The following is a 27,742-nucleotide window of genomic DNA, read 5'->3' on the forward strand; positions in this document are numbered from 1 at the left end:
AGAAGTTATACATATATATAAGTTATACGTTTCTAACAATAGTAAGAGGTGGAGAAAGAAACTTTCCAGAAAAGGAAAATCACATGCTGTTCAAGATCGAGCGCTCATAACCCTCCTAGCGCGCGCTCACTGATTAACAGAGCCTCTAATAAAGCCAGATTATGCAGAAGCAGAAAGTGTGCCCAACAATGCCTCTATAGCCAAGCAAACTATGTCATATCATTAGCTCCATGTATGCTGACTTAAATCTTGCTTATATCTATATTAAGTTACCCAAAATTCTATAGAATATGTTAGAATTAGGGTTTGATGGTGGAGATTTAGAGTTTAGGGTGCAGATTTACTTGATTAGGTGACTATAAAGGGATGAGAATGGCCGGCGCGGGCGGGGCCAATCCTGGGGAGAAAGGGATACGACACCCGCCAGTGTGACATCTGGAAAGGCAATGAAGAGCCAGTCCACTGGTGGTGGCGGCAGGAGCAAAAGCTGCCGGAGTCGAGGCGGCTCCACTGGGGCTGGAAGAAGCAGCGCCAGCAGTCATCGCCAAAGACAGCATCGGCGAGGCAGCGGAAGAGCATGAAGAGGGACCGGATATCCGGATCATGTAAAAAACACCGCCGAAGTCATCATCTGACGAGAGGATGGATCTATGGATCTCAGCACAAACATCGATGCTTCGGTCAAGAGATAAACATTGTTATTACTATTACACAATATAAAGAAGAAATTGTGCGCATGAACATCTTCTGGACTCCAATATGATGCATTAGTTACAACAGTAGCATTACCAGTAAAAAGCGTTCTTTTATTATAATTTGATTCTTACGGTTAATACAAGGGGATGTTTAGTTTTCTAGAACTTATTTTAGCCCGTCATATCAGTTATTTGATACTAATTAGAAATATAAATATAATATAGATTAATAATAAAATAAATTCTATAGCTTATTCGCGGGACGAATATATTAAACCTAGTTACTCTGTTATTAACCCATGTGATGCTACATTAAACATGTGCTAATTATGAATTACTTAGGATTAATAGATTCATCTTATGATTAAACCATAATTAGCTTATATTTAGTCTTTCTAATTGGCATCAAAACATCTAATTGGTATTAAAATATTCGATGACAGAATTTAAAATAAACCCAGCAAACCAAACATCCGTAAATCGAGACTTCTGGCATGCTTTTATGTCAGAAACTATACATGCTACTGCACATTATTTTCAATTCGGTACTGACAGAAAATGAAGTGATGCCAACAATCCGGTAAACATGTCTTCACTCCTTTGGGCCAGCGTGCATCATCTGCAACTCCACAATGGGTGTGGTGGCGATGCGTGACGAACTGGCAAGGCAATAACTACACGTAGTTCATCCGTTTGGGGAGATTGATGCCAGCTCGCACAAGGAGGTCATTCGCTCTTTTCACAGCTGAAGAAATTACCTCCTCCTGGACCAGGGAGAAACAGACATGCGCAAGCATCAGCGGTATACCCAAGTTATCTTTCTTCCCTGCTAAGAAGTAAGTACAGCCATAGTGTGCAATCACAAAAAAGCGGAACGCATAATTTTTTAGCTGATAAAAACCACAGCTAAAACCGGCTACCATTTCAAGTTTCTGATCTTCAGAGATCTGAGGATCGGAGCTTATCCAGCACATGATTTCCACTTCCAGCGTTGCTTTTACTAGTTAATGAAATTTGCGACAGTTCTACACCACTTGCAAACCTAGTATGTTCAACGCCTTGTGAAGTAGTCGTCATTGTCTTTTCAGCTATCACTATGTCACATGCTATCATCAGAAGTGGCATTACGTATGAACTAGAAATGAAAAAACTTACAAATGCCAACGTGTTTAGAGTGACAACGAGTCAATAGTATTCTATGCACTTTTTGGTTCATTTCAATGTTTGAAGTACAAACAAACAAGCAGTAAATTACCTCATTGAGATTCATGATTTTATGATCCTTCATAATCCAGCGACCATTGCACATAACAGACTCTATATTCTCCGTCCTCATACAATAGACAATGTTGGCAATGCTGTGAATCAGGGAGAAGATAAATGCCAAATAGCCAATCATACAAAAGCCCAGCAGTATGGCTAGATGACTAGCTATGCATATATCAGGTAACATGAAGATTTGCTAGTTATGGCAATAACAGGCTAGAGTACAGAAATTAAATAAATAAGAAAACAATCTATTGTATACCTACAATACCAGAGTGAAAACATTGACACAATAAACCCAGTGATAAACCCATAAAAAATTAGTAGCAATTCAAAAAATTTAAAAATAAATAAATCATAGTAGTGCACACCTGTCATGTAAGGGAACCATGGACCATGTAAATGGATTCACTACAACCAAGTCCGCCTACACAAACAAGATAATCCCATGCGTAAACTAAACCAGATACATCAAGAGTTAAATATTCATCGGTGCTTTCTATGAAAAATAAGTTGAATGCGAGGTTTTAGGGTGATGAAAATGGAGAGATTTATCAACCTCCGAAATATATTGAGAATATTACATGAACAAAATAGCAACTAGGAGCATCACCTTTTTCCCGACCTCCAGCGAACCTATTTCATTATCCCATAGAACTGCTTTCGCGCCATTAATAGTAGCCATCTTCAGTACAGTCTCAGAAGGAAGAGCAGTTGGGTTAGTTGTTCCACTGATGTATGCCTCACGTCCTTTGTTAATTAGAGATGCTAGGTACATCTCATCCACTGTATAGCACAAGGTAGTCAAATCTAAATCATCGAGTGGGACAAAATATGATTCGAAATAAGCAAATGTCCACATTCAGCAGAGATATAGATCTATATTTTCTATTCGAAGGAGATATAGATATATATAGCATACTGATAAAAGCACACAAGATGTCAAAGTTTCAAAGATAAGGTGGGTACAGCCTAGGGTAAAGTAGAAAGTTCAATTTCATAAAATTGTGTGATCAAACAAGTGACTTTTTTAACAAACTTATGAAAATCAAAGAAGAAAAATTTGTTTATTTTTAACAAAAACATGTCTAATTAAATGGAGGCCTCAAATACTCTCTTTTTCATTCAGTTCGATCGTAGATTGTTTAATAAGATATGCTTTTCCACATCTTTACTCCTTTTTTCAGATAGTTTACTGTTGCCTCGTATAACCGCAGAACTGAACTACATAGCAACCTGATAATCCATTTCCTTTCAAACTACATGTTAGGCATGGCTGTGAAAATTCTAGCAATGACATTGTAATGAAAAATATCTGCATCAGAATATAATCATTCTATAAAGAGGACATGAGAAAAGTAATTGGTTGAAACGGACTAACAATAGTCAATTAGGCCCTCCCATCTAGATTTTGGAACATAAAAATTCTTTTGTGCGATTTTATATCACCATCTCTGCTCACACATGCTCATAAAAATGTTTGTTGCAAGGATTTTTGAAGCAGACCAATGCTCATTCTGTTATTGCTTGGTGCTCCATCTGTACCAAGGGAGACACAAACACCAGAATCCAGCATTTCTCTAATAGGAGCAAACCCCAACAGCCGCATGGCAGATGCAGGGCAGTGAGAAACCTTGACACCAGCCTTTGAAAAATGCCCTATCTGCAATTTGAGAATGACAGAATGAAACCTTCCTGGACGGGCTTACTAGAAGCTTTCTTGAAGAAACTGCTGTATTGCAATCTATTATTGAAAAAATAGTACATAACAAAAAAATTTCATAACTAGCAACAGCTATGAATGTGGCAAAAAAAAAACTTCATGTATAGATGTTTTAGCTGTCATATGACTCCTGCATGAGTAGCTGAACAAATGTACAGAGGCAACCCTTCGTGAAGAAATTTGCATCAGTTTGTGAGTAGAAGAAGAAGTGTTCAGGTTAGTTTCTGTTTTTCTGAACTGAGAGCTCAGTTTTGTAAAGGGGTTCTGATCTTAGGAAGGCGTAAAAGGTAGAAACTCATGCTTAAACTAGATTACTTAATTCGTAGGCACAGGCAAGGCAATTGAGTCCATGTACTACTAGTCCAGGTAGTACTTTTATATGGACCAATAATGCACTGCTTTTTACAGGAGTTGAGCTCTGTTTTTGTGCAAGGGAACAAAGACATAATCTATGTATATCTCTTGCACCTACTATTCTTGTTCTTCCCAGCCAAGTTCCTCAGTTCTTTTATCCCCTGCTGTTATCCACCCCTGCCCCCACTATTTCTCTCCTGCAATCATGGCCCCAACAGGATGCCATTGATCTCATCATCTGGTAAACAATCCATAGCACCTACCCAATACCTAAGGCCATTTGGCCACAACATTCCTACAGCCAGAACATTTTCCAGCCTATTTTTTATTATTTTGTAACTGCTGTACATTTTCAGACTACAAAAACAGTAGACAATGTGGAAGGCAACAATTAATTGTGAAAAGTTTACTCACCTCAGATTCATTCAACCAGACAGAGTGGGCGGCCAGCAAATTACTCCTCAGAAAATCAATTTTCTCTAAATATGTCACCGTGCCATGATCAATTCCTTTGGTCCGCACTATAAGTTGATTTTCATATGGTATTTCAGCAATATGCTGAAGAAAGTGAAAGACAATCTTGTAAGAGAATCTACTGCAGGTTCCTGGGTGCAGCAATTCAATCAACAACAACAGAATCTTTTAGTCCCAAGCAAGTTGGGGCAGATTGGGCTCAGTAATTCAATACAATTTTTTCAATACAGCATTAAAGTAGTATTGGACTAAATATACGTGATCCGGCACAACTGCAAAAGAACTTGGGAAGCTCAGATCATAAGCATGCCCAAGTTGAAAACAGCTCAAGCCAGTACTTAGATTATGCATGAATGCTTCTATCATGTAAGCATGAACCAAACGAAGTAGCACATTATTTAAAGTAGATAAACTTCGATACACCAATAAACTTTGTGTATGTACCATATGGATTCCAGTATTTAGCTTCTGGGCAACATCTCTTGTTTCAAACAGTAAACGATCTGTTGCATTCATGATCTGCCTCAACCCAAACCATATCCTGATACGCCCATCAGCTGTTTTATGATGCTTCTCATATAGTTCCTTCTGCGACTGTAGAAAATAAATGCACCCTGTTACTTACATCACATAACAGACAAAATGGAAAGAGCAAACACAAGTATGCTTCTCCTAAGATGGACAACAGAAAACAAACCACACTAGAAAATCTATAATGGATACAGTATACAATCCAATATAGACTAACTTGGCCAAAGGAACAGTACTAACAAAGTAGACACTTCTGTTTGCACTTTTTGTACTTCTTTTCAACCAAAAGCTGTAGCCTGCACTTAGCAAGCCTTCTCATTTATTTGAATTTCGAAATAAACAGAGAAAGAACTAGCTTTGAACAACAGCGAGTGGAAATCAGAAACTGACATGCCCGAACCATGAACTAGGCTATCAGTCCCATTTTCCTATTACTACTATTACTAATACCTCTTTTTACTTTTTTTTTACTCTGTTGGATTTCATCTGTAGCCTACCCCAACTTGTTCGGGAACAATTGACTATAAACAGAAATAGATGTTCTGCTAGATACCAACCCTTCCCTAATTTTAGCAGTAATCCTAGTTTGAAGTTTTTCCTTGATAGTAATTCAAGAACATTACATTACAATAAAATAGAAGACACCACATTTGGATCTCCTCCGCATGCTTATACTATTCACAGTCTTGTAGATCATCTTCAAAGGATCAATCAGGGTTCCACAGATGGAACTGCCTGTTTTAGCCAGAAAAAGAAAAGTCAAATATCAGTGTCTAATTTCAGTCTCCTGGTTCCAGTTCAGCTAGTTCACCAGCCTGAACAGTGAGCCCTTATTCTAAATTAAGCTTACATATCAAGAAGCTTACAATTGCAGTATATCTAACTTAAATATATAAAGACGATAAACCCAGCCCTCTGGTAAATACTGCTTCAAAAGGTGTATTTCAATTTCGGAAAAAGTCTTCTATCTTGAAAGCGACTTCCAAACTCAGCCTGCGAGGAGCAAGCCGCTCCTCGAGCATTAAAGTAAGGGCCAGTTTGGTAGAGCTCCAACTGATCCTGATTCTCTGTGGGAGCTGATTCTCTAATAGAAGTGATTCTGTGGCTGAAGGTGATTCTCTTTGATTCTCTAGCATAAACTTTTAAAATCAGGATGGAGAATCACTTCGCAGAATCAGGAGAAGCTACTTTTTTCAACTCCCAGCCTCTTAGTTCATTTCAGAGAATCACTCTACGGAATCAGCAGAGAATCACTTCTCTCTGAAAAACTGTTTGGCAGAGCTCTTGCTGGATTCAGCAGAGAATCAGCTCTGGGAGCTCTGCCAAACTGGCCCTAAGAAGATGGTCTTCTCACGCAGACCGAGAAAATCCCCAAACCCTTGCCCCACCCTTACACAGGGGACCGTAGCCCTAACTGATTCCCCGTGTGAGAGCGGGCCGATCCACTTCCATGTGCCTTGGCGTTTAGGTAGGCGAGGGGATTTTTTTTTAACCCTAGCCTGAAATAAGCTCCCACCGGGAGTCGAACCCAGGACCTGAGGAGTGCTACTGAGGCCACCTAACCAACCCGGCTAGGCACCCGTTCGCTACAGAGACGAACAAAACCATTCAAATTATGGTAAATGGAACCTAAGATGCTATGTGTTTACCAGATTTGTACAGCGGCACAAGATTACGAATTTAGTCAGAAGCAAAAGAAAGGATCAAACAGAGGGTGATAATGTCCAGGAAAGTGGTTATACTGAAAATATATAGTCCTAGGATATAAGAAAATGATGTGAAGCAAAGGATGGTAAACTTTATGGCAGACCAACACCTGAATGCAATCATCAGTGGAGCAAGAACTCCAATTTGTAGGCAAACCCTCACCACAATCCATCGTTGACTTTGTCAAACATGCCCGCAAGCCTAACAATTCCACTGCCCGTGCCATTTCTGAAACAAACTGCCCACCTGCTTCAGCAAAGCATGTTACCTGTCATTCAATGGCCAAAGAGGGAAACAAAGGTCATGCACAGAGAAAAATCTCAGGTTATTGCTAATTTGAGCATACTAACCATTCAACCTATACAAAATCAATGACGCAGTGTTATAGTCATGCATTAGATAAGAAGAGTCACACAACAACAGGATAAAGAAGACAGATTAAAGAAAAAAATTAACAGCTGTTCGCTCGGGTAAATAAAATTCCGAATTGTTGGCCCAGCATTGTCTTTATCGACACCCATTTCTAGAATCTCCTCAAGTACTCACTCTCCAGGATTTCAAATATATGAAACTTACAAGTACAGAATAGTTGGTAATTCACCAAAAGACAGACAAGAAACCTCTGCAGCACCTCAGAACTCCTACCAAGCTCTACATCAGATGAAAACCTCCATGAAAATATTACCACATAAGCAAAAAAAAAAAGATGAAGCCTTACATCATAAATATAATTAATAGAACAAAAGGAAATTCAACTTTTGCTCTCTTTAGATTATGGTCACTAGCCACTAGCATGTATTTTTTGGGTGATTGGAGCAGCAATAGCAAAACAAAGCTTTCTATATCTGATGATAACAAAAGAACATGTCCATTCATATCAGTTACACTTATCACGACACTGAGCCTCTTAAAAAGGTAGCTCAAAAATTCTGTCTTCTGTACAAGCAATTTGCATAACGAAAGTCATTACAGTACTAATGAGAGCATCCCTTGAAGTCAATAGATTAGCCAACAAACTGTAGAGTAAGCACACTGCCAATGGGACCTAGTTTTCTGCTTTTGCCTAACGAGCACCATCAATGTTAGCAATCGGCTTACAGGGCGTGCCTCACACAATAGCAGCAACATTTCACATCTGGGGCAGATCCAAGTCGGAAAATTCATCTATTAGCAGACTGTTCGCTAAATGAAATAATCCATTCATAACATAGCAAATCAAACGCCGTATTGGTAAAATTGTAAGCTGATGCTCACCCCGGAGCGGATGAGCTCAATTCCGCAGAGGAGGGTGGACGCGTAGGAGTCCTCCTCCGTCATGTGTGACTCGTAGGGCCAGATCCTCCCGTGCAGCCACGTCATAAGGTCAACGTCGTCCGCGATCCCCCGCGCCAGCTGCTGTGACGTGTGCACGTGCGTGTTCACGAACCCTGCACACCAACAGCCGAGGCAAGCAAAACGAAATTCACCAAAATTAGACTACATTTCGAGGTTGGGGGGAAGAGCCCAAGAAGGCGGGACCGCGGCCACCGACCTGGGAGGACGATGCGGCCGCCGAGGTCGAGGGTCCGCTCGGCGCTGGGGAAAGCGGCGAGGACGTCGGCGGTGGGGCCCACGGCGGCGATGCGGTCGCCGACGACGGCGACCGCGCCGTCGCGGAGGACGCGGAGCTCGCCGTCCATGGTGACGACGACCGCGTTGTGGAGGATGGTGTCGGCCATCTTCGTGGCTCTCCTCCGCGCGCGGTGCAGGCGAGCGCCCGTACGACGGAGCAGCGGTAGTTTTTGTTTCGTTGCGGCAGGGAGTTGGAGTCCAGTGGAGACGTGGACCGGAGACTGGAGAGTCACTTGGGAAGCGGTGGGAATCGGATGAACTGATGATTGATGGAGAGTCTTTTTACCCTTTTCTTTTTCCTAATTGCGATTTTTTTTGTGGAAAACCTTTTTTTTCTTCCGGTAGTTAGAAGAGTTCAACCATTTGGCATGGCTCCGGCCGGCTCCGGCTCCTTGTATATCGTGAAGGGGAAAAGGAGAGAGAAAAATAGCTTCCATGTGCTTCTATCTCGAAGCAGTTTTGATGATGGGTGTATGGCATAGCTCCTCCTAAAGCTGATTTTGGAGCAGCTTCTTAAATTAAGCCCTGCCAAAAAGGCTTATATTCTAAATAACTATAGAATGACTCCAAAATAAACAACAGAATAACTCCAAGCCAAAACAAATCATCACGTAGTTTGTGTCCAGTTTGTTTTAATTTTGAGCGTTTTAAAACGGTTAGCTTCTGAAATAACCACGAAAGAAAATACTTAAAACGTGTCGGGCAGTATTCTAGATTTTATAGCATTTGACTATTGGATCCCATAAGCTAGCCATCCAAAAGTGTCTATAAACTTGAACAATTAGGACATACAACAAAATATAGCCAAAACAAAAGTCAACATCATGTTACAAGTAGGGGTGGAGCTAGAGAAGAATAGAGAGGGTGCGACGCTCCATAACATATCATAATATTTAACGAAATATGATGAAAATTTAAAGATGATAAAAGATTATAGATTTTTTTCTGGACCAAGAACTCACAACTTGGCTCCGCCCCGGTTACAACAAAAACTCAATGGAAAACCTCAGGTCATGCAAAGAAAAAAAATACAAAAAAGTAATATGTGTTAATAAAATGAATTTGAAACATACAATTTTATTTCAACAACTAAGAAAGTGGATGTAAAAAAAGCATATAAATAACACATATGTACAACTAGTGTTCACAGCGAGAGGTCCATATTGTAATGTAACTCTTCATATGAAAGTGATTATTGCGCGCAAATAAATTTCAGATCTCATAAATTATGCAAAGAGTTTCCTAGAGCCTACAAAAATCGCATGGCTTTGTTTGGCCAATGTGGGAGAGGAATAAAAAATGTATGAAAAAAGAATGTGTGGTAAAGGAAGCCTGCAAGATAAACTAAGGTCTTAATTCCAGATATACTTTAGACAACAATATTGAAGTTATGAATAAGGGATGGTTAAATAATGTGAAAACCTTAATACTGTCTGTGTTTTCCATATGCAGATGTAGTAGCAAATGGTTGTATATATGTGGAAGGTAGAGGATGAAAGCAAAAGAATGATAATATATCCGTGAAGGCATCAACTGAGGATCGGAGGTGAAAAACAAAGTCCGTTGTTTGCTTTCGAGGACGTTGTGGAAACCCTATGATGCTACTCCCACCATTTCAAACTTGTTGTCACTTTAACTTTATCCTATATCAAACCTGTCTAATTTTGGCTGGGTTTATAGAAAAAAGGTACCAATATCTACAACATCAAATTACTTTCATAAAATGCACTGTGAATTATATGTTGATCATGTATTTATTTGGTATTTGAGGATTTTTTTTATATTTTGTAAGCTTAATGAAAGTCAGTGACGTTTCATTTATAATAAAATTAAAATAAATTTAAAATTGAGAGACAATGAGCGTGTCGGCTTAAACTGGGTAAATCAAGATAACAACGCGCCAAGCATATGAAGTGGCTAAAGATATTATGAGAGATAAACCAAAATAAGAAATCTTCTTGCTAGCCGAGGAAAAACGTTCCCAGATTTGGCACGAAACAGTGTACAGACGAATTTGACAGTGTAAAAAGGGCGATTCCGTGTACAATAGGGTCTTGTTTAGATCCCTTCAAAATTCTAACTTTTTATACTCTCTCTCCATCACATTAATTTTGGGACACATGCATGGAGCAGTAAATGTATGTAAAGAAATAACTAATTGCACAGTTTAATTGTACATCACGAGACGAATCTTTCAAACCTAGTTAGTCCATGATTAGGGCTCCGTTTAGATCGCAACTTTTTATAACATTTGGAACTTTTTGCTACTGTAGCGTTTTCGTTTGTATTTGACAAATTTTATCTAATCATGGTCTAACTAGGCTTAAAAGATTCGTCTCGTGATGTACAATTAAACTGTGCAATTAATTATTTTTTTACATACATTTACTGCTCCATGCATGTGTCCTAAAATTGATGTGATGGAGAGAGAGTGTAAAAATTTGGAACTTTGAAGTGATCTAAACGGGGTCTAGATAAAATTTGTCAAATACAAACGAAAATGCTACAGTAGCAAAAAGTGCCAAAAGTTATACAAATTTGGAATCTAAACAGGCCCCAGGTAAAAATCCGAAACAGATCAGAGCTAATGCCGGTGGGCCATTGGAACCAGCAAAACGATGAGCCACAGACAGGCGGGTCCCACCGTCTGTTTAACGTTCACACAGCCCGAGACCGTCCTCCCTCCGCTTCCACGGTTTGAAAAATTTTAAAACGGCAGAGCCTCCCTTCCATCCGCCCCTCCCTCCCTCCCAAATCCCAACCAATCCCCTCGCCGATGTCGAGCGGCGCCGCCCCCCGCCGCTCGTCGTCGGCCGCGACGGCCAAGCGCCCCGCCGTGGCCGCGGCGGAGAGCGCCGGCGTGGGGGCGAAGGCGGCGCAGGCCAACAAGCGGGCCGCGCTCGGCGACGTCTCCAACGTCGCCAAGGGGGGAGCCGGAACGGGAGGGAGGGCCGGCGGCTCCAGGAAGGCCTCGGCCGCACCGGCGGGCACCGCCGCCTCGGTACATCTTTGCGCCTCTCGGCTGTTCTCAGGATGGATCGAATGCGTATGCGTTGCTTCTGTATTGGTTCGGAGAATCACTGACGATCCTGAAATGTGGTCATGGATGTTCGTTTCGGTGCTATTATAGTTTGGCTCACGCGCAGCATTCCACATTACTACTTATATCGTTTATAGAATTCTGCTGGTTTCTCGTCATCCACTTGGCCAGAATCTGAGGTTGCAACCGATTAATTTAGCACGTGTACTTGCGATGTTCGTCCCCTTGCTAATTTTAAGACTATGTTTGATGGAATTGGAACGTTTTTTTTATTCAAATCTCCCTATACATTGACTGATGCTCAAAATGCTAGGATGTGCCTGACCACGAAATGTGCATTTTCAAACGTACATTTATCAGTGCTCCCAGTGTGTCGAATTGTCGATCCTTTGTCTCTGTTTGCTCTGGAATCTTCACTTGGCAGTACAATGTTATGCACTAGTAGTGTTACTATATTTTTTCTCCTTTTTGGGTGCAATTAGTGAGGATCCAAATTTATAGGTTTAAATCAACTTAATTCCTTTTGTTTGCAGAAGCTGAATTCAGCTACCTCTGCTGCACCAGTGAAGAAGGTATCATTGGCAAGTGCTTGCAATGTGGGCTCAGGTCAAGGTTCCGCTGTGAAATCGGCTACTGCCAAGACAGGTCAAGCTGTATCTCGCCATGACAGCACCACGCAAAAGCACTATGTTCCTCCTGTAGAAGTGTCCACTGGTGTGCGTGAGCTGAATGTCACGCCTTCCCCTGCACTCTGCAGCAGCATTATGTCTCCCCCATACTCAGAGGACTCAGTTTCCATTGATGGGACGGTGTCGACCTGTGACTCAATGAAAAACCCAGACTATGAGTACAGTAATAATGGGGACTCCTCCATGCTCACATCATTGGAGGGACAAGCAAATGAGCACCTATGTATCTTGGAGGATAGAGATGGTAATGGTTTGTTCTCTTTGCCGAAATCCTTTTTGTGATTTGTGCTTAACAGTACAATCCTTAGATGTGGGTCATTTAAGTGTACGTCTCTTTTTTGCTAGAAACTAAGTGGAAGAAAAATGCCCCTGATCCAATGGAAATAGACCGTGTTTGTTCTGTTGACAATAACGAGGACGATTCGCGGTTCTATCCTGCTCTTGCTTCTGACATCTACATGCTCTTGCGTGAGGCTGAGGTGACACATTCTTGTCTGCAGCTATGTGTTTGTGCAAAAATGGTTATCCTTAAGCAACTGTTTTTGCATTCATCATAACAAGGAGAACTTAAATGTTTCTAAATTCTAAGTGGTTTCTTTGTTGTATTGTAGCTCATATAAGTGTGCTTCTCATTGAAGTAATTTTTCCTGTAATCATGTTTGAGCATATCAGTGCAATTTCCCAGTTTGGGAGATATAATGCATTGCTTTCAGAAGTTGTTTGTTGGTGTATGGACTGAACTGCATTTGATCAAATGAATGTATAAATCAGATATGTGGAGAAACTCTTCGGTTTGGGCTAGACATGATATACGTCCGAGAGTCCTAGAATCCTGCTTCTTCATTTTCTATCTTGTTAACAGTGCTGCATTGCTTTCTAGCAGAGTAAGGAAAGGCCATCAACTGATTTTATGGAAACAATTCAAAATGATATAAACCCAAGCATGAGGGCTATTTTGGTAGATTGGCTTGTGGAAGTAAGCTTTTCATCTTAACAAAGTAAATTTACTGAAAACCCTAAATATTAATCTTGTTTGACCTAACATTGCATTCTCACTTTTCCCTCGTTTCCAGGTTGCTGAAGAATATCGTCTTGTTCCTGATACTTTATATCTGACAGTTAACTACATTGACCGATATCTTTCTGGCAACAAAATCAGCCGCCAGAGGCTCCAACTACTTGGTGTCGCATGCATGCTTATAGCAGCGTAAGATCCAGCCAGTCCTCCTTTTTACTTATTTTCAGGTCTTCTCTGTAGTTTTACAGTATTAACATACTGATTTTGGCATGTTGACAACTTCAAATTCAGAAAACACGAAGAGATATGTGCACCCCAAGTAGAAGAATTTTGCTACATAACTGACAACACATATTTCAGAGATGAGGTCTGTGATACGACTTTCCAACATTTACTTGTTTTTATCTGTCAGTTCACGTCACTGCCACTCTCTTACTTATACATGAACAGGTTTTAGAAATGGAAGCTTCTGTCCTGAATTGCCTGAAATTTCAAATGAGTGCACCTACAGCAAAGTGTTTTTTGAGGTTCTGATCTTTGATCTTAAAAAAATCATGGCACTAGTATGAATTGAACTTCACTAACTCTGTCTTGCTTACAATAGGAGATTTCTTCGTGCTGCACAAGCATGTGATGAGGTACTGCTCTTTTAAAATCGAGTGATGGGTTATTGCAATTCCATAAGGTATAAATGTTATTTCATTGCACTTGCCCACTTCTCTTTTTACAGGATCCAGCCTATATTGAGGTTCTGGCAAATTACATCACTGAGTTATCATTGCTGGAGTACAATCTACTTTGTTACCCTCCTTCACAAATGGCAGCCTCAGCTATCTTCTTGGCAAAATATATACTATATCCAACCAGGCATCCTTGGGTAAGTGGCTTCATCATGAAGCTATTCGCATACATATTTGTTGCAGTTGCCAAATCAAATACCTGAATAGGCTAACGGATAATTCTCATTGCAATTTGGAAGCAGAATCAAGCACTTGCTCTCTACGCACGGTACAAGCCGTCAGAATTGTGCGAGAGTGTAAAGGCGCTGTGCCACCTTTTCAGTACTGCTCCTTTGAATAACCTTCCTGCAGTCAGAGAAAAGTACGGGCAACACAAGGTATGGCCATATTCCGCCAATTTGTAGGGTCAGCAATGTTGTTTGCAAATTCTAATGCTGGTCCTCTCCCTTTCATTTCATCAGTACAAATTTGTCGCAAAGATGCAATGTCCAGCATCGATCCCTACTGGGTTCTTCGAAGACGCAACGTGCTAGAGGAAAAAAGAAGCCCAGGAGAAGCTAGAGTTGCTTGCTGAATTCTTCCTCAGATGGCTCAAATGCCAAGTTGCGGGGCGGATATGCACAGGGGTGCTGGTTGATGAGGGAGTGACGCTCCCCTGTCAATTCAGGTGATTAGAGAGTGTAGATTTGAGGCTGATGTTTATGACAGCGGTGTGCTGTTTTTTCCTTTGTGAGAGGACTTAGCTCTCACTGATCGGAGATAATTGTAGCAAAGTGCAACATCTCGTTTGTAATGTTCAGTAGACTTGAGGCGCCATTGTGCCAGGTTGGGTGCCACAGGACTGCTTGTCTCATAATAATAATAGTAATATCATAAGAGCATCACGTTTCAAAACAGTGTTCATTTTAACTGTTACAGCGTTTTGGAAAACTACTCAGTTTACCATAATATTAGTCTGTTTTTCCTTCTCAGGGCGTATTTTTGTTTGAGTGATCCCTATTTTGTAGTTTCGTACCCTCCTTGGGCAGGCCATATTGGATTTATTCGGTTGTTCATGGAATGAACCGCGTCACGTCTCCAGGTTATGCCTTTATGGTGCTAGAGTGTTAGGAAGCCGCTTGCTCAGATACACAAACCAGCACAGCCGCCAACTGGTATATGTTGCAATCACACCATGATACAAGTTAAATGGAGAAAGGCGAGACAATGTCTAGAATTGAAGTTGGACAGGGAAGAGCTAGGAATCAAGGATAGGCACTTCTACCAGGTAGTAACAAAGTGTACGTGATTGTGAAATCAGACTATCAGCTAGCATCGCCTCCAGGAAAAAGAGGCGGGGGAGCAATCAGTGAACCCAACAAACTGCAGGAATCAGGGACCGGGTCGGGGAGGACGATCCGAGCCGTGGGTGCAGCTTTGCCGCTTTGGCAGTGCAGACGTCGTACCGTACGGCATCACAAGATGGCCGAACGGAAATAGAGTTGGTGGCTGTTTGCTGCAGTTATGAAGCGGCAGAAAGTGTCCATGATCTGCCATTTTATTTTCTTTGAGCACAAAAAAGCAAAAAAGCGAATCAGTATTAGCTTGTTTGATTATTTCGCCCACTAGGTGTTTTAACCGTAATTCCTTTTTGATGTTCATTACAACAAGTTCAGCTAGCCAACTGGCCACTGAAGATGGTTCGTAGTGCGGCAAATATCTATGCGTACAACAAAAGTTACCTACCATATACAAATATGCGCGTATTATTGTACACCCAAGAAAATGCCGCTAATCGATTTATGCTGGTGCACATATTTTTCTAACACAGCACAAAAAGGTTTATAGAGTTGAAGAAAAGATTTTCTAACGCAACACAAAAGTTACCATACTGTTGGTAACCTTAGCACATGCAGTGACCCGGCGAACCCAGCCGATCCAAGGGTGCTGGGCGGTGGGCCGGCGTGAGGTCCAGCGTCATCACGACGGCCTTCCACTTAAAGCAGGCACACGGCCGCACCGGGCACTCAACCAGGAGGCCCATCGAACGGAATGGCAAAAGAGGAAGGGTGGACGGGTATCCGCCTATCTTGTCGCTGCAAAAATAGCAGCGTTCCAGCGACGTCCATCATAGCAATCCTATTCCTAATCCCCAGCAGCATCACAAGTGCGGGAAACAAAGCAAAAAAAAAAAGGAACAAAAACCAGCACGGCCTCCTCTCTGCTTTTCTGCCGCGGTCGCACCTCACCTGGGGTTTATTAGGTTAATTACTGATGATGCATCATCATCACATGGCACGGCACATGCATCCCCCACGATCAGGCGAGTGAAAGGATCAGAGGAGGGCGACTTGCGACCTTGCCCTTCCCAGCTGCAAAACGGTGGCACCGAGCCGGGGCCCACCTGCCAGCAGCACACGCTACTTTTTTTTCTCTCTAATGGGACGAACAAGCCCCATCCGACTGCCACGTACGCGCGCGGACGTGGCCGTGAAGGCCCCGGCACCATGATGGGCACTCCCGATCAGCACCAGGCGCCAGGCGGTCAGGCAGGGCACAGGGCAGCTTCCCTCCTCCTCCCTCCATGCAGCGCGCGACGAGCAGAGTCGCACGTGCCGTGTCCCGTGTCCGAGTTGGTGCCCATTACTCCAAGTGGTCGGGACCAGAGAGCGTGCAGCAGCCACCACCCACCCACGCCGCGCGTGCGGCATGAGTAGCCCATGATTCATTCCTCTCCTCCGGGCTATCCGAGCAGTTGAGCCCCGGCGATCCGGGACCCACCGGAGAGGCCGGGCCCGCCTCTCAGCCACCGTCCCGGCTAGAATCGGCTCCCCCACTGCGCGCGGGCCCAGGGCCCAGTCGGGCGGGCGGCGGGGCCGGGAGTCTTTTTCGCCGACGTGTTAAGCTGCCAGGCGAGCGCCACCTTTGGAATCATCAGCTTCCTCGAATTTTTTGCGAATTGGACTCGAGGTTTACGATCAACAGGACAAAATCAGGCCATCTGCCACCGGCGCCGCAGGGGAACCGGTGCTCCAATTTGAATTTGCAAACAAGCATCGAGCCGGGCGGGGAGATCACAAAGATCTTTTCAGACTCCCAAGCCCATCGCAAACCGAAAAGGCCAAAAGGGAGCTCGAGCCTGCCTGCCCAGCCTTCCCCAGACTCCGACTGTTGGTTCGTTCATCCACGGTGCCCCCGCCACCGCAGCAGCAGCCTTGCGGGCAGAAGCGCAACTGCCATCGCAGCCTTGACCAGAACCGGACCAGACCGGATCGCTTCTGCCTCGCACCACGGGCCCCGGCCACCGCGCCTGCCGGGCCCACTCGCTCACACCCTCCCGGACGCACCAGCCCGGCCTGCCAAAACCGCCGCCTCCACCGCGGTTCGCTTTCCATCTCAGCCGGACAACGACGGCCGTCATCGCGAAACTCCGGGTTGGGTATAATTATTGATCTGGAGACCAAGAATTAAATGTAGTACAAGGCAGGCTACTCTCAATTAAATCTAGAGATTCGCTATCCTTCTTAAACTCGATGGTATATCATCAATAAACTATCAATAAATCCTTATACAAATGTTCTTTGGATTGAACTTGTGGATGCATCTATTTGTGTAAATGTTTATTGAAATGATGAAAAGTTAAACGAAAAAAGATCGACAGCGTCATATTTTTAAAACGAGATGATTAATACATATGTAAATCCTCCAACTCTCGCCGTACGTAAGATGATCGTTCCTTCTCGAATAATGGAGATAATTATACATTGCAATTTACTCATGTAAATTTCGGGAACTTTTTATACGTGAGGCTATGCCTAAATTTCCGATGGAACCTGCTCATGGTCGAGAATCGGACCGTATATTTTTTTTAGGTAGAGTATAAATGCAACTATTATCTAACATATGCACTATTTACATATAGTTCACAGTGGATTCAATAAAAAAATAAATTTGGTACGGTAAATATTATTTTTTTATAAATTTGATCGAAGTCGGCTAAAATTAATTTAGAATAAACTAATACGATACATAAATCAACACAGGGGGAGTAGCAAACATGGTAGTAGAGCACGCCATCGAAGCCATGCAGTGCTAAACAACAGTAGAGGGCCGTGGTCCGTGGGATTTGGGGCCCTCGCCTCGTGCTGGCCCAGGAGGAGCGCGGCCCTGATCTCAGCGGCAGCGAGCCGGCCTCCCCTCCCCTCCCGTAGTCCCGTCCCCTCCCCCCGTCCCTCCCTATATAAGCCAAGCGTCACGTACGGGCGCCCGCAGCAGCGCCACCTCCGCCGCACGCCTCGCAAACATTCTTCGCCGCGCCTCGCCCGTCCCGTCCCCGTCCGCTCCAGCGACAGCCGCACGTGCGTCAGCCAGACGGGGCTGGGCTTGGGCGACCGGGGGGAAACCCTACTGCTGCGAGCCGCGTGCCGGCCTTGCCGCTGCGAGGTCGTCGTCGCCGCCAGGGGCCGCCTCCGACGACTCCAGCTCCTCCAGGTAGGCGCCGCCGTTCCGTACTCCGTCCTTCACCTCGAGCTCCTCTCGCTCCCCGCCCCTGCTCCCGCCGGGATCGCGCGCGCTTGGCCTGCGCCCCGAACCACAACGTGCCGGCGTGGGCGCCGTGGCCGCTCGACCGTGGAGGCCGCGGCCCACGGCGGGCGGTGGTCTATGCGTGCGCGCGCGGCCGCTCGCTGGGGACGCGCGTCGCGGTGGCCTCCCTGCGTCCGCTCGCCGGTGAGGCTCCTGCCAAGTGCGTCGGCGCCCGGGAGGCGGAGGCGAACCAAGCGCGCGCGGGCACGCGTGCGTCCGCGCCCGGAGGCGCGCCGGCGGGGCCGGAGCGAGGCCCCCATTACCGGAAGCGGTTGCTAGTTGTCCTCTCGCAGGCAGCACGCGCTCTCTGGCTTAGTTTCTGCAGCTTTCGTTGCCTTCTAGTACTACCTCCTCGCCGCTGCCTTTTTCTCGCCGTTGTGGGTTTTTCCTCTAGCCGGAGACCTCGAGGTGCCTCGTGATTGATCTGACGACCAACTTGGCTCCATGCGTTCGTGTTCTCTGCAGGGTCCCGCCGCGATGAGGGCCTCTCCGCCGTGGTCGTCGACCGCCTCGCGCGCGACGAGGACGCTCGCCGCCTCGGCGTGGCTGATCGCGCTGCTCGGCTCCGCCGCCCTCGCCACCGCCTCCGACGACGCAGGTGCCGTGCCGGCTCCGTCCTTGCCCGCGTGCTACTTCTCCGCCGCGGCAATGTGGCCTGGGTTTTCTCTCCGATTCCGTTGATTCGAATCTACTACTCGTTCGAAATGCTCGTAATCCGCCGCTGCTTCTCGTGCTTGTTTTGTTGGATTTTTTTCACCAATTTTTCTGTTCGCGGCCAGGGTTTTTTTGATCAATTAATCTGCTCCACCGAACCCTACTCGATGAAATCTAGGAAGAATCTAAACTTCCACGGAACGATGGTTTTTGGGAAACTTTTAATCCCCAACTCAGATGAACTCATGTCCTCGCTGAATGCATGGTTTGAATTTTTTTTATCCCAAATATGCTTGTCCCTTGTTCCGCCCTTTCTTTCGATTTCGGTTGGAATTATTTCGCCTTTTCGTTTTGGCTTTTCCCGTGTGTGCCGGCCCTGTACTGTACTAATCTTCCGTCCAACCACCTCCCGTGTGTCGCTGCAGGATTCTCGCCGCCGCCGACCGCCGTACCCGCGGGTCCGCCGCGCCCGGCACCCCGCGCCGTCGCCGCCGCCCTGCCCGCGCCCGTGCCCCTGCCCCGGAAGATCCTCCGCCCGCCAGGTAAACCGCAAGCCCCGTCCCGTCCTCCGCCTCCCACCTACTCGCCCATTCCCTCCCATCCCCCGCCGTCCGATCCGTTGGTCCGACGGCCAGGGCCGGGCGCGGCGCCCCCCCTGGGGCCCCACCGCCCCGCGCTTTCTCCGACCGGCCCCTGCCCCCGCGGCCCCCGCCGCCCTGGCGGTCGTGCGGCCCCATGCCTGGCACTGTTTTGTCGTGGGGTTCGTTCGAAACGATCTCTGATTCCCGTCGAGGAGGGGAGGACCGGGGGAAAGTACCCAAGTACCCATCCCATGCCGGTGGCCAACTGCTCGGACTCTCCAAGCTTCCATTGATTCATTCTGTCGCGAGCCTCGACAGTGACAAGCGGGCCCAACGCAAGCTTCTCTTTTAGCATTGCTGCGTCCTGCACGACTGGCACTCTGCCGCGTCTCACAATTTTGTTTGCTTGTTGCGCCGCGGCACCGGCAATAATGATGCAGGCGTGGACGGCGCGGCGGGCAACGTCACCGGCGGCGGCGGAGCAGGGGCGGGCGGGCCGGTGCGGCCGAGCCGGATGGACGAGGGGTGCGCGGGCGCGGAGGACATCGAGATCTACCAGGGCCAGGCGTCGCCGCTGCCGAGCGGGGTGCCGGCGTACAAGGTGGACGTGGTGAACCGGTGCCTGGGCGGCGAGCTCGACGGCGGCGAGTGCGCGATCGCGGGCATCCACGTGCGGTGCGGGTGGTTCAGCTCGGTGAGCCTGGTGGACCCGCGCAGGTTCCGGCGCCTGGGGCACGACGACTGCCTCCTCAACGACGGGCGGCCGCTGCTCGGCGGCGAGACCGTCTCCTTCGAGTACGCCAACTCGTTCAAGTACGACCTCTCCGTCCGCGTCGCCACCTGCGTCGACCCCACCGCTTCCCCGTAGCCGCCGGCGGCCGCGAGCTCCGATCCACCCGTCCCACGACACGTATACACTCTATACCACCACACTAGTCTAGCAGCAGCACGATACAGGTAGCAGCATCGATCAGTCATCACACTAGTCAGTCAGTCAGCCAGTAGCAGCAGCAGCACACCGCAGGGAATTCTTGGTTCTTTGCTTCGCATGGGTATGCAGTCAGTTAAGTGTAAGTAGCTGGTTGTTGAGGGTGATTTTGTTAGCTTGTTCTTGTTGGATCGCGCCTGCGAGCGAGCTGAGAGGAACGCTGCGTTTTTGTTCTTGTTCATGCCAGAGGTCCAAGATCACGTGTACTGTACATGACACGCTCGCATGGAGCGGTGCAAACGGCAAAGGACCCCCCCGGAGGAAATGCGAACACTTGTTTGGAATGTGACCTCTGTTTTTTCGGTTGAAGTGAGCAGACAGACCTCTGGTAGCTGTAATGGCAAAGCTTCTTTCAGCTGGAGGAGCAGCAGGGCAGCGGCGGTTGCGATAAAGAAGGCGGGTGCTTTCCGTGCTTGTTGGCAGCTTGGCAATGCAAGCTTTTCTCCTTTTGGCTGGGCTCTGTGCGTGAGCCCTGCTGGTTGTTGCCGTGCCGTCTCGCCAAGGTAGGGGAGGGGTGGTGGATGTTCCGATCCGAGCTCCGTCGATGTGTTCCACCTCCACCGTGTGTCCGTGCGGTCTTGCAGCTGTGTGTGCGTGTCCTGGGCTGTGTCTGTCGCCTGTCTGTGTGTGACTTGCTTTTTCTGGGCAAGGCTGGGCCCCTCTGCTTCCGCCTGTGACTGGGAGGGATAGGGGATGGCGGTGAGTGACCGTGCGAGTGACAGACATGCTGCCGCAGCGATTGATGGGGGGCTTGCCTTCGCTTTGCGCCTGGCATTAATTGGAGCGTGATGGTGGTGTGATGAAGGTAGGGCACTGTGGCGGGACGTAGGAGTAGGTTTTGCTGGGGGTTTTAGTGTAGGGGCCTGCTGCCGGGTTACACGTGTTGCTGCGTTCACTGTTGCCGTGGGAGCTGCCGCTGCTGCTTCTGCATGGTTGCAGTAGCAGGGGAGGCAGGCAGGGGGAAGGAATTCTGTATTTTCTGTATCGTGACAAGGACTAAACAAATAATAACGAAATGGTGCAGTAGAATCTGGCACACCACTACACCAGTTGCTGTAGGTTTGAGCGAACAGATGCATGGCGTATAGATTGCAGTGGGAGTAGCAAACGTTTTGGGAGTTGCAAAAATTTGCAGCCACTGGATCATGTGTACAGTACTGCGTAGTGTGGACGTGTGGTAACCTGGTAGGAATGCTACCATGTGTGCAGACTCCCCGTTCCGTTGCAACGTTCTCGTTTGGAAGGGTAACCTAGCAACGGGCAGCGGCAGTGCCACTGTCACGGAGTCGGAGGGAACGGACGCCGAGATTCAACGTGCAGAATGTGCTCCGGTCGCGGCTGGCCCATCGGCAATGAGTGGTGAACAGTAGCCCCCGGGTCACGTCGAACAGCGCGCGGGAGGCGACCACAACGCACGAACCGATGCCCCCAGGGGGAGGGGGGCGGGCGGCGGGCCGGCCACCGCGGCGGACGGCGCGCGCCAACCCCGGCCGTACCATTGCACAGCGCTGGAACAGTGCGGCACAGGTCTGGAGATCCGATCGACTGGCCTGGCTGCTGCGTGCTCTCTCTCTCTCTGGGGGCTACCAGGGTTAGCGCCGTAGCCCCTTGGCCGCGCGTCTCTCGTTCTGCGGGTGCACGCGGCACGATGGTTGAACTCACGATCGACGGACGACGGGGACGGGCAGTAGCAGCGGCGACCAGAGAGAGAGAAAGGGGACAGCCAGGGGTTGACGGATGCCATCAATCAATCCACCGGCGCAGACAGCTTCGGCAGGTAGCACCAGCGCTGCTCAGCTGCTGTGGTCTGTGACCTCGGACGGCCCCCGGCCCCGAGTTAATCCCGTCTGCACGCCGCGGCTGCCCAAGGGATCATGCCACGCTACGCTGCCCTACCCCGCCTACCTAGGCCGGACCAGCACCCACCCGCCCTGGGCCCTGCCCATGCTCTATTGCTCTGGCCGCGTTGCCCGTGTCATCTCTTGCGTTGCGTGCGGCAACGTTTGCCTTGCCTGATGCGGCCGGCGGATCGTGGACGGAGGACACACGGCCGGGTGCCTCGCTCGCGCCCAATCGTGCGCCGCGCCCTGCTGCTGCCTTCCCGGGATGGTAGCTCCGTGGTGGCCCGGCCGGCAGGGGGCTTCAATTCCACGCCCAGGGTGACCGTGACCTGAGCTCAAAACGGCTATCTGGGAGGAGACCGCAGGAGATGTGCGTGCGTTGCAGGTCTCAGGTCCGCGTGCGCTCGTGCGCACGGGATCTATTTATTGACTCGTGTGACCACTGCTCGTGCACTTGTTTAACCGTCGTGTCCCTCCTCTGGTGCACCCGCAGACCGAGGAACACCCTCTTCCTGCTAGCACTCCTTTTTTCTGCGCTACCTTGTACGCAAGTGATCAACATTCAGAATTGAAAAAAAAAACATAGTAACGATCAGAATTCACCGTAGCAAAAGGGATCGAAGTTCAGTCGCGCGAGGATCACTAAGCATCACTACCGTGTTCCATTGCATGCATAAATCTTACATAAAGAAAGAACTAAAATAAGAGGAATGATTGGAAAATATAAAAAACATAGTAACGATCAGAATTCAGCGTAGCAAAAAGGATCGAAGTTCAGATGCGCGAGGATCACTACTGTGTTCCATTGCATGCATAAATCTTACATACAGAGAGAACTAAAATAAGAGGGATTGGGAAACGAGTGTGTATGAGTATATTATACTCCCGCCGTTTTAAATTATAATATATCGTTTTGTTTTCTTTCTAGATATATAATTTTTACCATATATCTAGATATATGCAGATGTATAGCAAAAGTTATATAACTAAAAAAGATAAAGTGACTTGTTATTTGGGACGGAGGAAGTTTTTAACAACTAATAATCTTCCCTAGAAAAATTGATCAATTTTAAGATCTGACCCGCCATAGGACAGAAGCTTATTTGAAGCTGAAGCTTCACATTAATATTAGATTTATCCAAATAGCTATTTTCTTCCTTCAACTTCGTTCCAAAACTCAATTTTGTCTTTCACCTGTAAGACTGGCCAATTCGCTTCTCCAACTTGATCCTTATGTACAATTCCTTGCACCCTCACAACTTGATACCGTGGGCAAATAGCACAGTGCGCTGTTGCTTGATTTCAAGGGGTTACAATCACTTTGAGACCGTCGTTATTTCTTTAGGAAGACTACATGGTCGTGCATTATTTTCCTGTAATAGACTTTTTTTCTCTTGTTCTGCGGGTTGGCTTTCAGTACCAAGGGTTGGCTTCGGTTCTTAAACCAACCTTTTATAAATTTATCATTTTTATCTTAATAAAAAACGTGCTAGGCACGGGTAAAAAGATAGCAATATGGCGCATATGATCTGGTGCGTATGGATTGCATAGACCGAGCGCGCCTGGTAGCTAGCATGTTGGCACCTGGCTTTTGCACCACAGTGCCGACCATAAAATGTTTTGTTTTCAGAAACTGTTTCCCACGGTGATCCATTTGAGAACAATACATTTTTTCGAAAGAGTTGAAATATAAAAAGTGCCATCAAAATAGACAACGACTCGATTCGGGTGTGTTCGTTTCCTACCCTCTAAATTTTAGACCCATCACTTCAAAGAGAATCTTTTTATTTATAAGTATTAAATAAAGTCTAATTACAAAAATTTTTGCACAGATGGGTGCTAATTCGCGAGACAAATTTAATGAGCCTAATTAGTCCATAATTTGCTACAGTGATGCTACGGTAATCATCCGCTAATCATGGACTAATATACCTTATTAGATTCGTCTCGCGAATTAGCCCTGGGGTTTTGCAATTAGTTTTATAATTAGACTTTATTTAATACTTATAAATGATAAGATTGTTTTTTGATGTGACCCCTCTAAAAGCAACGGTAAACGAACGCACCCTCGCACCGGATTCGAGCAAACCTTTTAGTATCCCAAACCAAGCGTCAAAGACGAATTCAGGCAAATTGGGCATGGAGACACCATGGTTGACAAGCCAGGGACGTACGCAGGCCACGAAAAAGGTGCGAGACAGGCTCTACTGTTGCGGTTGCGAGCTCTGGTCCAAGTACAGAAAAAGAGGCACCGCTTTTCCTCTGCCGCGTGTGAAAAACCATGCCAGAGCCCAATTCGTAGTGTGGTTTTGTGTTCGTGGCAGCGAGACGAGAGAGCATCTAAAGATGAGCACAATTGCACTCAATCACTTCAGTCCGTCACATCGTCTAGCTTCATGAGCTGCGAAACGCAGACTACTGCACTGAGCAAGGGATCTTGCTCGAGATCTTGCGCAGGCAGGATCTGAGCCGAAGGGAGAGCGATGCGCGTGTCGCAGGAGGATCTCTGTATCTGGTTTTCCCGGTCCAGTACGCGCGTACGTACTTTCGAATCCGTTTCTCAGCGACGGCAAAATCTAAAACCTGACGCTACCACTGCTAGTTTCTGTCAGAAAAATTGGTTTCCAAGAAGCGAAAAGGTCTCCAAGCGTAGGTTTCTCTGGGCGCAAAATGTACGCTCTCCTCTGGCCTCCGCCTTGTCCACGACCTTGAGTAGTGTGAGCCCAAAGCCCAAAGCCCAAAGGTGTCAGTCAAAGTGTCCTGCCCTGTTGCTGTTGGTCAGACTACTACTACTAGTAACTTGTGAGTAACCGTTGTTCCATGAAAAATAATTCTGCCAATGCGCATAAGTAGCCATGTTGCATAAAAACTAAATTTGAGCATGAAAGAAAAAGCTAAATGACCAGAGCAACCCTACCCCAGCATGTTCCAAACGTACAACACTCAAAATGGTCCGCGGCACTCTCTTACCACACGAGCCCACGCGGGAGTGGTAACAATTTAGCACAGGAGACGCATGATGATCCTCCTCCTAAACGTAGGATACCGCACGGCTCTATCCTAGCAGGAGCTTCACTTTGCTGATGTAACCTTGTCTTTGTCACCCTGATACATAAACAATCCGGATGACGCAAGCTGATGGTATTCCTTGGCACGCACAGGCAGCAGCGGCAGGCTAATCAGTCATCATTTGCTAGTACATCCGTCGATCGATCGATCGATCTTTCCCACCACCACAATCCCACGGCTGAGCTGAGCGCATGCGTTGCCAAACCGATGCCGTAAAGCGGCGCGCGAATCTAGTCAGCTCGCGCGTCTCTCAGATGTCAAGCGTCGCCGCCCCAACTGGGGAAAAGCTGAATTTTTCACGCGAGTCTAGCTGGGACATACAGAGCTGACAAAAATCTAAAATAAATGTCCTGCCACTTTTCATTCATTTTTCTTAATAATGTTTAGGAGTTTACGCTCTGCAACAAACTTTGTTGGATATTTACCTCAAAAAAAGGCTGGCAAATATGCTACTTCATTATATTGTCCTAAAAAAAATGCTATTCGAGTATTTCTCTTGTTAATGTTGAAGACACATTTTAGAAGTCGATCGCTAGGGCTCTGATCCATGAACAGGCAGGAGCAGCATCAAGCTAGGGGCCTGTTCATTGTCCGGTTAAAGCCGCTGGGATTGACAAATGGATCGGACGAGATGAGGTTTTGACATGGACTAGCTCTCCTTTCCACAGGCACAGGCGCAAAACAGGGTTAAGGGATGGAACTAAAGGTGCGACGAGCCATGCGTGCGTGCCGCGCGCACGCGTACGTGCGTTGAGTGGGGCACTGATCGCGAAGCCCAAGATATGCTAATTGTTGGTCGGGCTCGCTCGCTCTCTCTCTCTCTCTCTCTCTCTCTCTCTCTCTCTCTCTCTCTCTCTCTCTACGGCTAGCTGCTCCGACGCAGGCCGCCGGCCCACAGAGACAGAGGCAGTTCGTGGCATGCAATAGTGCTCCGTACAAGATTTCCGGTGTGAGCTTTCCTTCTCCTTCTTCAGCCTTGGCTCCCAGCTTTTTCCTTGTCTTGGAGTGTCTAGCTACATGATCACCGAATGTTATTAGCTAGGGGTAGCAACACATGATTTGTTTTTGCAGCGCATTTTGGGATCCGCGGATCGAATTGGCTTTATTTCTGGACCAGCCAAAAATTCAGGTCTCATATTTGGATACCGTAAGACAGCTTTTGGTTTTTGGAATACGGTAGTATATATTATTCAAATCCGTGCTCCCATGTTTTATTTGCTGTTCGTGCTCCTTGCAGGTCGCAGAACAGATCTCGAAGCAATTGGACATAAGAATTTTTAGTGTGCAAGGAAAGGGAAACGAGTTGCTCAAGGAGGCAGAATACTCCTCCCTTATTCTGATTATTACTTATGCCTATCATGTCATGTGGACAATAAAGATTAAAAGTGGATAGATATATAAAGATTAAGTGTATTTCTCGAATATATTAGTAAGACGTAGATAAAGAATGTGAGCGATCAGTCGTGGGCACTTAGGTGACCGTGCTCGATACTCCGTACTGTCCTTAAATACACGTAGCCGCAAGCACGAGAGCCATGTCGAGGAACAGGATGAGCAAAGGGGACGCTATGGACTTGGAGGCCATTGTTGTTAGCTACTGTAGCTACGTGTAGTTTTTTTTTTTTGAAACGTAACTAGCTACGTGTAGCTGCCGAATGTCCTCCTCTCCAACAAGGTGTCCAGCATAGTTAGTTATCCCTAGCGCACAAGCCAACATGGCCCAATATAGACAGCCCAGCCCCCAGCAAGCGGTTCAGCGCGAGCTCAAGTGGCCCAGCGGCCTGCGCGCAGCCCCCACCATGGGGCTTTCAATTTTCTAATCGTAGGGTATTTTGTGTCCTGACAGCCCAATCAACTTTTTGTATTAAATAACTCAGAAATTAACGGGTACAGGTCCAGCATTTACAGTCAACTTTTGAAAAAAGTGTATTTTTAAGGTGGAATTAGCATCTCAAAATGCTGAATAAAGCATTGCGCATGCTGTTTTTTAATAAATAAATAAGAAAAATATACTTATATTGGATGTCATTTTGTTGCATTCATCTAGACAACACAGTGGTTGAAAATGGGTTAAAAACTAAACTCACATTTGGCAGAGAAACGTATTTCAGGTTCGAGATGCAAACAGTTAATAACCATCCGTCCTCTCTAACCAAATTGTGCCATATATTGGTGATGTGCTTTACTCACCTCATCTC

At 46.6% G+C, this 27,742-nt stretch overlaps 3 protein-coding genes across 6 annotated transcripts; 2 read left to right on the plus strand and 1 right to left on the minus strand.

The window, feature by feature from the left end:
- Positions 1-1,094: 1,094 nt before the first annotated feature.
- On the minus strand, positions 1,095-8,600 carry LOC112887034 (5-methylthioadenosine/S-adenosylhomocysteine deaminase-like). 2 transcript variants are annotated; one of them, XM_025953106.1, is made up of 10 exons: positions 8,282-8,595; positions 8,005-8,177; positions 6,860-7,018; positions 4,957-5,106; positions 4,453-4,596; positions 3,468-3,624; positions 2,575-2,747; positions 2,333-2,388; positions 1,951-2,053; positions 1,095-1,459 (listed from the first exon to the last, which is right to left on the minus strand). In XM_025953106.1, the coding sequence occupies exons 1-10, from the start codon at positions 8,466-8,468 to the stop codon at positions 1,370-1,372; spliced, it is 1,392 nt and encodes a 463-aa protein (XP_025808891.1). In that variant the 5' UTR covers positions 8,469-8,595; the 3' UTR covers positions 1,095-1,369. The 2 variants fall into 2 exon arrangements, with proteins under 2 accessions (XP_025808891.1, XP_025808892.1); XM_025953107.1 differs by lacking the exon at positions 2,333-2,388 and having other exon boundaries at positions 8,282-8,600.
- A 2,537-nt stretch (positions 8,601-11,137) lies between these two features.
- LOC112886783 (cyclin-A1-1-like) lies at positions 11,138-14,725 on the plus strand. 3 transcript variants are annotated; one of them, XM_025952770.1, is made up of 11 exons: positions 11,138-11,362; positions 11,935-12,334; positions 12,436-12,569; positions 12,971-13,066; positions 13,164-13,297; positions 13,400-13,475; positions 13,559-13,635; positions 13,713-13,746; positions 13,839-13,985; positions 14,091-14,225; positions 14,310-14,725. In XM_025952770.1, the coding sequence occupies exons 1-11, from the start codon at positions 11,138-11,140 to the stop codon at positions 14,379-14,381; spliced, it is 1,530 nt and encodes a 509-aa protein (XP_025808555.1). In that variant the 3' UTR covers positions 14,382-14,725. The 3 variants fall into 3 exon arrangements, with proteins under 3 accessions (XP_025808555.1, XP_025808556.1, XP_025808557.1); XM_025952771.1 differs by having other exon boundaries at positions 12,974-13,066; XM_025952772.1 differs by lacking the exon at positions 12,971-13,066.
- A 3,427-nt stretch (positions 14,726-18,152) lies between these two features.
- Positions 18,153-20,900, plus strand: LOC112887787 (TPD1 protein homolog 1A-like). Its single transcript, XM_025954059.1, has 4 exons — positions 18,153-18,318; positions 18,877-19,009; positions 19,491-19,607; positions 20,087-20,900. Exons 2-4 carry the CDS (start codon positions 18,889-18,891, stop codon positions 20,512-20,514), a joined length of 666 nt encoding a protein of 221 aa, XP_025809844.1. The 5' UTR covers positions 18,153-18,318; positions 18,877-18,888; the 3' UTR covers positions 20,515-20,900.
- Positions 20,901-27,742: the final 6,842 nt, after the last annotated feature.

Source organism: Panicum hallii, chromosome 3, assembly GCF_002211085.1.
Source record: "Panicum hallii strain FIL2 chromosome 3, PHallii_v3.1, whole genome shotgun sequence".
Taxonomy (NCBI): domain Eukaryota; kingdom Viridiplantae; phylum Streptophyta; class Magnoliopsida; order Poales; family Poaceae; genus Panicum; species Panicum hallii.

Bases quoted from the DNA above. Each gene is read 5' to 3' on its own strand.
- LOC112887034 (XM_025953106.1), bottom strand. From the start codon at position 8,468: ATGGCCGACACCATCCTCCACAACGCGGTCGTCGTCACCATGGACGGC. The intron at 5,107-6,859 runs GTGTTGGTCTGC...TATTTTCTACAG, and splicing joins CCACTGATGATTGCATTCAG to TCGCAGAAGGAACTATATGA. The intron at 2,054-2,332 runs GTGTGCACTACT...CCTGATTCACAG, and splicing joins ATGGTTCCCTTACATGACAG to CATTGCCAACATTGTCTATT.
- LOC112887787 (XM_025954059.1), top strand. From the start codon at position 18,889: ATGAGGGCCTCTCCGCCGTGGTCGTCGACCGCCTCGCGCGCGACGAGG. The intron at 19,010-19,490 runs GTGCCGTGCCGG...GTGTCGCTGCAG, and splicing joins CACCGCCTCCGACGACGCAG to GATTCTCGCCGCCGCCGACC. The intron at 19,608-20,086 runs GTAAACCGCAAG...ATAATGATGCAG, and splicing joins GAAGATCCTCCGCCCGCCAG to GCGTGGACGGCGCGGCGGGC.
- LOC112886783 (XM_025952770.1), top strand. From the start codon at position 11,138: ATGTCGAGCGGCGCCGCCCCCCGCCGCTCGTCGTCGGCCGCGACGGCC. The intron at 11,363-11,934 runs GTACATCTTTGC...TTTTGTTTGCAG, and splicing joins CGGCGGGCACCGCCGCCTCG to AAGCTGAATTCAGCTACCTC. The intron at 13,636-13,712 runs GTTCTGATCTTT...TGCTTACAATAG, and splicing joins ACAGCAAAGTGTTTTTTGAG to GAGATTTCTTCGTGCTGCAC.